This window comes from Penaeus monodon, chromosome 37, assembly GCF_015228065.2.
Source record: "Penaeus monodon isolate SGIC_2016 chromosome 37, NSTDA_Pmon_1, whole genome shotgun sequence".
NCBI classification, from domain to species: domain Eukaryota; kingdom Metazoa; phylum Arthropoda; class Malacostraca; order Decapoda; family Penaeidae; genus Penaeus; species Penaeus monodon.
This window is the reverse complement of record NC_051422.1, coordinates 33,120,663-33,128,876: the sequence shown is the minus strand read 5'-3', so window position 1 is coordinate 33,128,876 and position 8,214 is coordinate 33,120,663. Positions and strand designations below refer to the sequence as shown.

The 8,214-nt window shown below is 34.4% G+C and overlaps 3 protein-coding genes across 3 annotated transcripts in view; 2 read left to right on the top strand and 1 right to left on the bottom strand.

Annotated features, from left to right (window-relative positions):
- Positions 1-8,214, top strand: part of LOC119596333 (protein-lysine N-methyltransferase EEF2KMT-like) — a gene marked incomplete at its 3' end in the record, with an annotated part of 28,522 nt that overhangs the window by 15,387 nt on the left and 4,921 nt on the right.
- On the top strand, positions 81-579 carry LOC119596335 (cytochrome c oxidase assembly factor 7 homolog; the record flags this gene model as incomplete). Its single annotated transcript, XM_037945540.1, is given in 1 exon segment — positions 81-579. A coding segment is annotated over 1 exon segment (138 nt), but the record flags the coding sequence as incomplete, so codon positions are not given.
- LOC119596334 (DNA excision repair protein ERCC-1-like) lies at positions 2,298-5,696 on the bottom strand. The gene is made up of 6 exons (XM_037945539.1): positions 5,428-5,696; positions 4,440-4,574; positions 4,061-4,209; positions 3,521-3,715; positions 3,043-3,228; positions 2,298-2,674 (listed from the first exon to the last, which is right to left on the bottom strand). The coding sequence occupies exons 2-6, from the start codon at positions 4,570-4,572 to the stop codon at positions 2,399-2,401; spliced, it is 939 nt and encodes a 312-aa protein (XP_037801467.1). The 5' UTR covers positions 4,573-4,574; positions 5,428-5,696; the 3' UTR covers positions 2,298-2,398.

Here is an 8,214-nt window from a genome sequence, read left to right as displayed (position 1 = left end):
ATTGACGTATAACTTTTTCTTCGAAAATTCAGATTGTTTATTTTTCACGGCATAAAAGACTGTAATAAACTCTTCTCCCACAGATGTACCGGAAAGGAGATGGAGTAGACAAGAACGAGGAAAAGAGTGAGGAGTTCAAGAAAAAAGCGCTTGATCTCCAAGACCAGTACAAGGAACAGATGCAGATTCAATTCCAGCAAGGAACTAAACCAGTTTAAAGTTATCTGTTATTTATTTAATTTTCCAAGAAACTGTTTTAGCACTTGTCTTTATATCTATTTGTGATAGTCAGGATATAGCTGATATTTAGTTTTATATATGTACAGTGCATGTAGAAAGTTTGTAAATTATCTGTACAAAGAACTTTTTTCCTTTTTTGTCAAGGTATGAAGTGTTTTTATCATATTTATTATTAGAAATGTTGTCGAGCATTACAAAAAAGATGACATGATATATATTATTCATTTCTCATATTTTTAGCATGAGATTTGGATAAAGAGATTATACATAAATGTGGACACTAGAATCTTGTAAATGTGGTATTTGACATTGTTAATAAATGAATGAAAATATGATAAAGACCGTTTTTTCAAATTGTATTTTTTTTTTTTTTGAGTTATCCTCCGCTGAAAGAAAGTAAAATATACAAGATATAAACAGGCAGAAGGAAAGTGAAAGACATGAAATCAAGGGAAAGAGAGTGATAGAAAAGAAATGCCAGTAAACAGCAAGAAATACCACTTATTGAAAATTTTAAACATTGGGAGGTAACATGTATTGAAATTATATAGTTAGTAAAAGCAATAATGTCACTTGCAGGGTTAAAGCTAAAATAAAAATATTGAAATTGTAGATTTTAAAAGGAAAACTAATATAAATAATGCTGAAAACTATAAAGAAAACAATGCTAAAGAGAACACTTATCCATTAAACATAAACATTTGTAAGAGTACAATTTATATTCACATATAACTTTTATAAACAAACTTTACCTCTTTGTTATGATGAGATGCATTATTAATTACTTTTTAAGACTATTTTGTACTCAACCCTAGCTTGGTAAACCTAGTTCAATCAATTTTCCCAGTTACCAATGCTGGTATGTAAAGGTATCGGGCATTGGTTCTTTAGTATACTCACTTGATATATAACCTTTGAAGATACTCTGACTAAATCTTGAAAATGAAATGCAGGGTCAATAGTTGTGCCTCTGAAGAGTAAGGATGTGACTGGGCAACAGTAATGTGCAATATTATCATTTCCTATTATGTAACAATGGTTTGAGATTTTGTAATGAATTCTTTATTCTATTTATAGATGTTGTATTGCTTTTTATTCCCAGCACCATTTATATAAGATGTGACAACAGCTTAATTAAAATCTGCTTACAGAGTTTAAGTTGGAAAGTAGCAAGTTTTTTGGGTTGGAAGACTGCTACACACATAACACATTTCATTTCTGGATTCTTCAGATTACACAAAAAAGGTAGTCCATTTCTTACATTTGACATACAGTGTATTTGTAATATTCATTTAGGTCTGGGTATCTTTAATCCTTAAATGTGAATTTAAGTAAGCAGGTGCAAGAGGCTGGTCTGGCTTTCCATTTAAGGGGCATATAAATATGAGTGATATCCCATGCTGACCATAGAAACAGTGTCTGAAAAAGTTTTTGCTGTGTCAACATCGAAGGTCATTAGTGGCGTATTCAAAAAAGAGCAATAGGGTGGGACTTAGGGGTGAAGCCCCCAGGTAAAGAAGTTTTTGGGTTCATAGGGTGATGTTAGTGGATTTCCAGAATGGTTAATTGTCCAAACAAAAAAATGTGCCAGACATCAAAGGTCACAAAGCATTATGATAAAAGTATTGCGGTGAAAAGGGTACAAATGAGTTAATGCTTGGGATAAGTGGACAGAAGAAGGGATGAAGAAGAAAAGGAAAAGGAAAGGAGGAGAAGAAAAGACCATGGAAAATTAGTTGTGGCAAGGGCTGAGGTGCAAGGTTGGGGTGATCCCCAACACTGAGCCTCAGTCTCTGTCTCCTAAGACACCCCTCCCTCCATGACAACAATGTGCATGGGAATTGGTGGGGGGGGGGGGGGGGCAAAAGTTAGATATGATTCAAAGTCAATCACTTCTTTAATAAATTTGATATTTTTATTTTATTTTTTATATATGAGCCTTCATCAATACTTACATGTTGCCCCTGACTCCCAATGATGTTCTATATATATATATCTAATACTTCCAGCACTTCTATAATGCCTGCATTACATAAAAAGAAGAAAAATAGAAATGACACATTTATCAAAAATAATTTATTCTGTCTGATACAAAAACACAAAGACACTGCTCACTTGAGGCCTTCTCTATGTAAAGGAATACCAGGCTAATTAACTACTATTTTTCTGTCACATCTTCCACTTCCTTTGACTGACTGGAGCTTGATACCACCTTCTGTTGCTGGGTGTTGAGCTTCTTCCGTGTGTCATTTTTCTTGAAGGGTTGCCGAAGGACTTTATGTAGCTTTGTAGCCTTTTGTGGGCCAAGACCAGGACAGAAGGCTAGCTCTTCCTGTGTGGCGGCCAGGATTTTCTCCAACGAGCCAAAGTTTGAAAGCAGAGTCATGGCATCTGTGCGATTGATGGATCTGATTGATGTGAGGGCGTCAATTAACTGGAAGAATACAATAGCAGAATTTTAATAGGGGTTACAAAATAGATTTTAAATATACAATATTCTTTAAATGCCCTACATATACTTTTTTCTTCTAATGAAAGGTAAAAAGAAAATTTTTGCTACTTCATGCTTCAAGTCTGCCATAAATCAGTAATAAAGTTTTCATTATACATCTGATATAATATACTGGACACTGAATTTTTTTCTTCAAGGCTCTTGCAGAGTATTAAATAGAACAATTTCCTTTCTTGATATATAACAAGCCTGTTCCCTCGAGAAAAATCATACTGGCTGTTCTCATTTCTCTGTTCCACTTCATATACAACAAATAGTAAAATTATTGTGTATATGTATGTATATCATACCATGGAATATGGATTGCCATCTTGCTTTTCCATGATGAGATCTGGAGGCTTGTGCTCAAACATTTTATACACCTCAATGATTCTGCCAGCCTCTTCATTACTCCAAGCCAGCATTAGCGTCATGTCGGCCATTACGCAGATTTTGGTCAACTGCTTCAGTTCATGGTGGGGGTCCTTCACATCAACCTGAGGAGAGGGAGTCCATGTTAAAGATTACAAGATTTCAAGAAGGTTATTTACTCTCAATGGATGTTTTTAACTCTCAAATGAAATTAGTATGTTAACATTCTACCACAAATCAATGGGGTTTCCTCAAAATTCTCAAATCTAAACTTAGAACTGGACAGGATTTATGACAATATCATCATAAATGCAATATTCATGTATAATGCAGATATAAAGTATTACAAGCAATAAAGGTAAACCTGATTATGCAAATCAGATCATAGCATATGTCAAAGACAAAAAGTTAACTTACCAATACTAGCAGCACTCGTAGCTCATACTGCCTGCCAAGCTGCTTTAGACGGTCATGTACATAATTAGGGTTCAGGTTGTGGTATCGCAAACTCAGGAACAAGGCACAGGTTGTGCTGCCCATTGTGTAATCGGGAACAATCTCTCCATACTCCCATGGGACATTTCGTATTGATTTAAGTATGGGGTTCCCTCGCTGGGGAAATAGAAAAGATAAAAAGAGAAATAACTGAATATCTAAGTATTCATAATCTTCTATTATATAATATGCTTCATATTTCATTGATTAAAAAGGTACAGAGGTAGCCTATAAGAATTTTTAGCTGCTAAGAACTCAGAGCTTACTTTCTACTTGTGAAATAGATATAATTTGGAACTCTTAACCTAAACTTCTGTAAATCTAAACACAAAATCACAATTTGAATACATTACATACAAAACAAAAATAAATGTGACTGAGTCAATAATTTATTTTTTCACATGAGTATAGAAAAAACAACAACAATACTTTAACAAGGTAGAACAATAATGATACTCATACCTGTCTTGAACTGACAATAACACAATTTTTGGTTGCAGGCTTTGTTCCTCCTGATGCTGTATTTTTTGCATTATTGAGTTCTGACGCACTCTTGACCTCTGGGGGAGGTTCCTCATAGAACTCAGATTTCTTTAAATTACTAAAAGCCTCTGAAAGAAAATTCAATGTTTAAAATAATTTAAAAATAATTCCAGATGACATATTCATTGAAGATACTTGGCTTTCTAAATAAAACGTATTAAAAAAAAATTTTGGCTAAATATTTTTCATCCTTTAAGAATTTATTCTTCTTCATACATAATAAAGTGATCAAAAAATTATTGTTTCTGCCACATCATGGATATCAGAACAAATATAAAAGATTCACCAAAAACCTTACTAGAAAACACTGAGGAAACGCCAGAATTATCTTGCATTTTCTTAACATCAACATATCCAGATTTGATTTTGCTTTCACCCGAGACAGATGAAGCTGCTGCTGGAGCATCTCCTGGGTCCTCTGCTGCTGACATTTCTGTTAAACAAAATTTGTCTCCACTTAAAAGAACAAAGTGGTGTGGGCATTCACACTCACACTTGCAAAGTGTTGATTACTTATTTCTTTAATTTTAATGAATCAGCCTCAGTTAAGAGTACAGAGTTCTGCATAATAAGAAATATATCCATGAACTAAAGAAAGAGCCTGAACACCTACGAGAAACAAGTATCTAAATACAGTGCTGGTACTCTGTTGCGCAAAAGCTTTCGCAATTATGTTGTCCGAACTAGAAATTCTATTTTAGTGCAGACAAGTTTGTGTCTAGTTTTTCAAATTTTATTGCTATTGAATGATCCACAGTTTTAGAAGAGGATATGAGGTTCACAGAAATTTCTAAGAGAAGTCTGTTTGACTATAACATAACTTATCACACTGAAAAAGTTACAAATTGTATAAAACCATTAAATATTGGGAAATGTATAGATGACAGCTGCAGCAGCCATGAAAATCAGACTGCCAGGCAAGTCTATGGCTTTTCTTTTGCTTAAGTATGTGGTACAAATTTCTTGGCCTTTTCTCAAGTGCCACAGATTGCAGCTGTCATGCAGGAGTCTTCTCAACATTTACTCTTTTTTAAAGGTACAGCATATTGTGTATATGTAGGTATCCAATCTTATTCTTAGTTATATGGCCTTGACAGGGAATGAATGTCTTGCTAGAAAGAAATAACTGATAAGTGTCAAAGTTCTAAAACCGTAATGAATCCAACTTATATAACACAGTAGGCACAATAGACTAAATAAACTTTCAAATGAATTTCTTCAGAATATTTGATTTCATTACAAAAATATTCAAATCCATACTGATTGTCCTTGCATAAGTCACTAACCTCCAGGAAACTGTAATTGTTCCTTATATAGAGATATTTTCCTTTTGAACACGGAATTCCCAAGTTTTTACAAATGAAGATATTTTCTTTTATACTACAAACACAGGCCGTCAAAAGTTCACCTTAGGAAGCAGACTAGGTAAGCTACGTCAAACATAAATTAATAACTGATTCATTATATCCGAAACGCGTTAAATGGATAAAAACTGCTACAACAAAATGCTATGAAATTTGTAATTGCGACGACGAAGGTAAACAACACGCATTCACTACTCAAAAAAAATGACATGACTTTCGTTACTCTCTGACAAAAAATAAGAAAGAAAACTAAAAAAGAATATTAATAATATAGGAGATATCTTTAAAAAGTAAGTTGATGTAAAAGAAAATACTGTATTTGATATAAGTCTTCCCTCTTCGCACAATGTCGAATTCAACAAATGATAACCAAGAAACAAAAAGACATAAATATGGAAGCAGAAAGTATAAATTCAACGTAGAAATCTAATATTGAATAAAAATAAGAGTTAAAAAGGTAAAAATTAAAAATATGTTCACTTACAAACGCGACCCCGTGCGGCAGCCGACAACACACAAACATGTCGACTCGATGGTGAGCTTCTTTTCGATAATTTATGGTAAAATAAGGTCCTTAAGATCTATGTTAACTAACTAATATATGGCTTGTGCTCTAGTATGGATTGGAAGGAAGAAATGAACAAGAAATAATGGAGTCTGTAACTGCTATACAGGATGAAAGTTATCATTTTATTTCGGTTTCAACGAATTTGCACGTATTTGTCATTGCATAAATTCGAAGTATTAAGAACACGAGAAAGTCATTAGGTGGTTTCAATGCTTGCTGTGCAGGCTAGTGGCAGATGATGCATGCCATTCGCCACTAGATATAACATTTGCTTTTAGATCTATAAGGTGCTGAAAGGTGTCGTGAGGGGGAATTCCATTCATTACCAAAACTGTTCTCTGTTGAGGAGAGCAACGCTCCCTCCGCAGACCAATCAGCAGAACCAGATTTGAGTATCATGCGAACCCAGAGACACAAACCTAACCTTTCCTCTTCTTCTTTTAACCTTTCCTACCTTCTATGTATTCCTTAGGGGGGGAGGTCAAGCCCCTGTACTCCCTTTTCAGAAAGTTGTGCAAACTGCCACAACATTTTTTGTTAAAGAGAATATTTGTGACACATGCCTTCCAATGTGGAGGGTACAGAAAGCATTGGTGAGGAAGAATAATAGAAAAAGTGACAATAAGAACTCTGGCTGTGTGAGGGTGTTCAGCAGTGATATGCGCAGATTTTTTCGCTATTTTGTGGTAAATTTGAACTGCATGTAGCCATACCTATGTTGTGTATGACTCTGTTTTCTTATGCTTTATCAGATGGTGGTTTCCATATCCCTCTATCTCTGTGTGTTGCTTTTCCCTAACATTAATACAGTTGGGAGATACAGTGCATGATGTTGAGAAAACCACAAGACAGCAACAAACACAAAAAGATCCCTGTACAAGTTACATCAGTTTCTCCTTTCTTTCAGTTCTCAATGACCCCAATTAGGACTCTGTTTTTTTGTGGGTTGTTGCTGCCTGAAAGCTGCACTGGGATGTGAAGGTTGCAGCAATGTGAAATTGTGAAGACCACAGCACAGAACCCCTGTCCATGTTAAACACACGTATGGCACTGCTTTGCAGTTCAGTTCATTCTCATAATTCAGAAAATTATATTATCTAAAGCCAATTTGTCAAAGAGAGAAGTTGCAGAGTGTATGATGTTAGCAGTAGAGGAAAAAGAAGGAGCTTGGAGGCAAAAGCTGAAAAGTGGCGAGTATGCTGAATGCTGTGGGGCCTTGAATTTTGTGCTTTTTGCTCTTATTTCATATGGAAAACATATGTGACAGTATCCTCAGAGGTATCCTTTACCACTGTTGTCTTATTTCAGGGATCCACTGTACCGCAGAGGAAAACCACAGCTGAGAGTTTTCCTGCCCAAAATTTTACATGAAACTTATCAAGCCGCGAGATCCTCAGCCTAAAATGTGGTACAGTTTGAGGTCTCGATGCAGATGACCAAATTTGACATCAAGAATTATTTGGAGAAGATCTACAACGTTCCCGGGGGAAAATGTTGTGACGCATATCAGAATGGGTAAGGGATTTTGAATGATGAAGCTCATAGTAAGCTTCTCCATAGGTTTGGTTTGCTTTAGAGAATTTACATATTTAAATTTTTTTGTTTTTTTTATTTAATTATTTTAAAAAACTTTTGAAGATCCATGTTAAAGTTGTCATTGTCTTCAGTGTTAAGAACCGCATTGATTTTTTTTTTTTTTAATTTATAAACTGATATTCAAATTCATAAAATATTATAATTTCTACAATTATGTCCCTGAAATTGTTTCCTATAAATAATGGATATGTTTTCATATTGTCTGTTTCACAATTTTTTTAAGATATGTTCTTGCATTCTGCTTCCAGGTGGGTTGAGAGAGGTCATTGAATCACCCAAGTGTTTTTGCTTTTTGTATGGAAATATAAGTCATATTTTCTTTTTGTGAGAAGGAAAAATTAATGTAAAATTACTATTCTTATTGAGAAATGTACCATACGTATTCTGTGAACAATTATACTGCACTAAAATGTTTAGTTTATGAAATTACGTTAAGAAATTTGTTTAACAAGAGCATACTACTACATACTAGGTTATGAAACACAAATGGGACTCGCTGGTTGATCCTTGTATAAAGTGTGTAGCTATCCACTTAGTGGTTTTTA

Coding starts and splice junctions, on each gene's coding strand:
- LOC119596334 (XM_037945539.1), bottom strand. CDS start 4,572: ATGTCAGCAGCAGAGGACCCAGGAGATGCTCCAGCAGCAGCTTCATCT. Junction 4,210..4,439: donor CGTTTCCTCAGTGTTTTCTA/GTAAGGTTTTTG, acceptor ATTTTCTTTCAG/AGGCTTTTAGTAATTTAAAG. Junction 3,229..3,520: donor TACGAGTGCTGCTAGTATTG/GTAAGTTAACTT, acceptor CCCTCTCCTCAG/GTTGATGTGAAGGACCCCCA.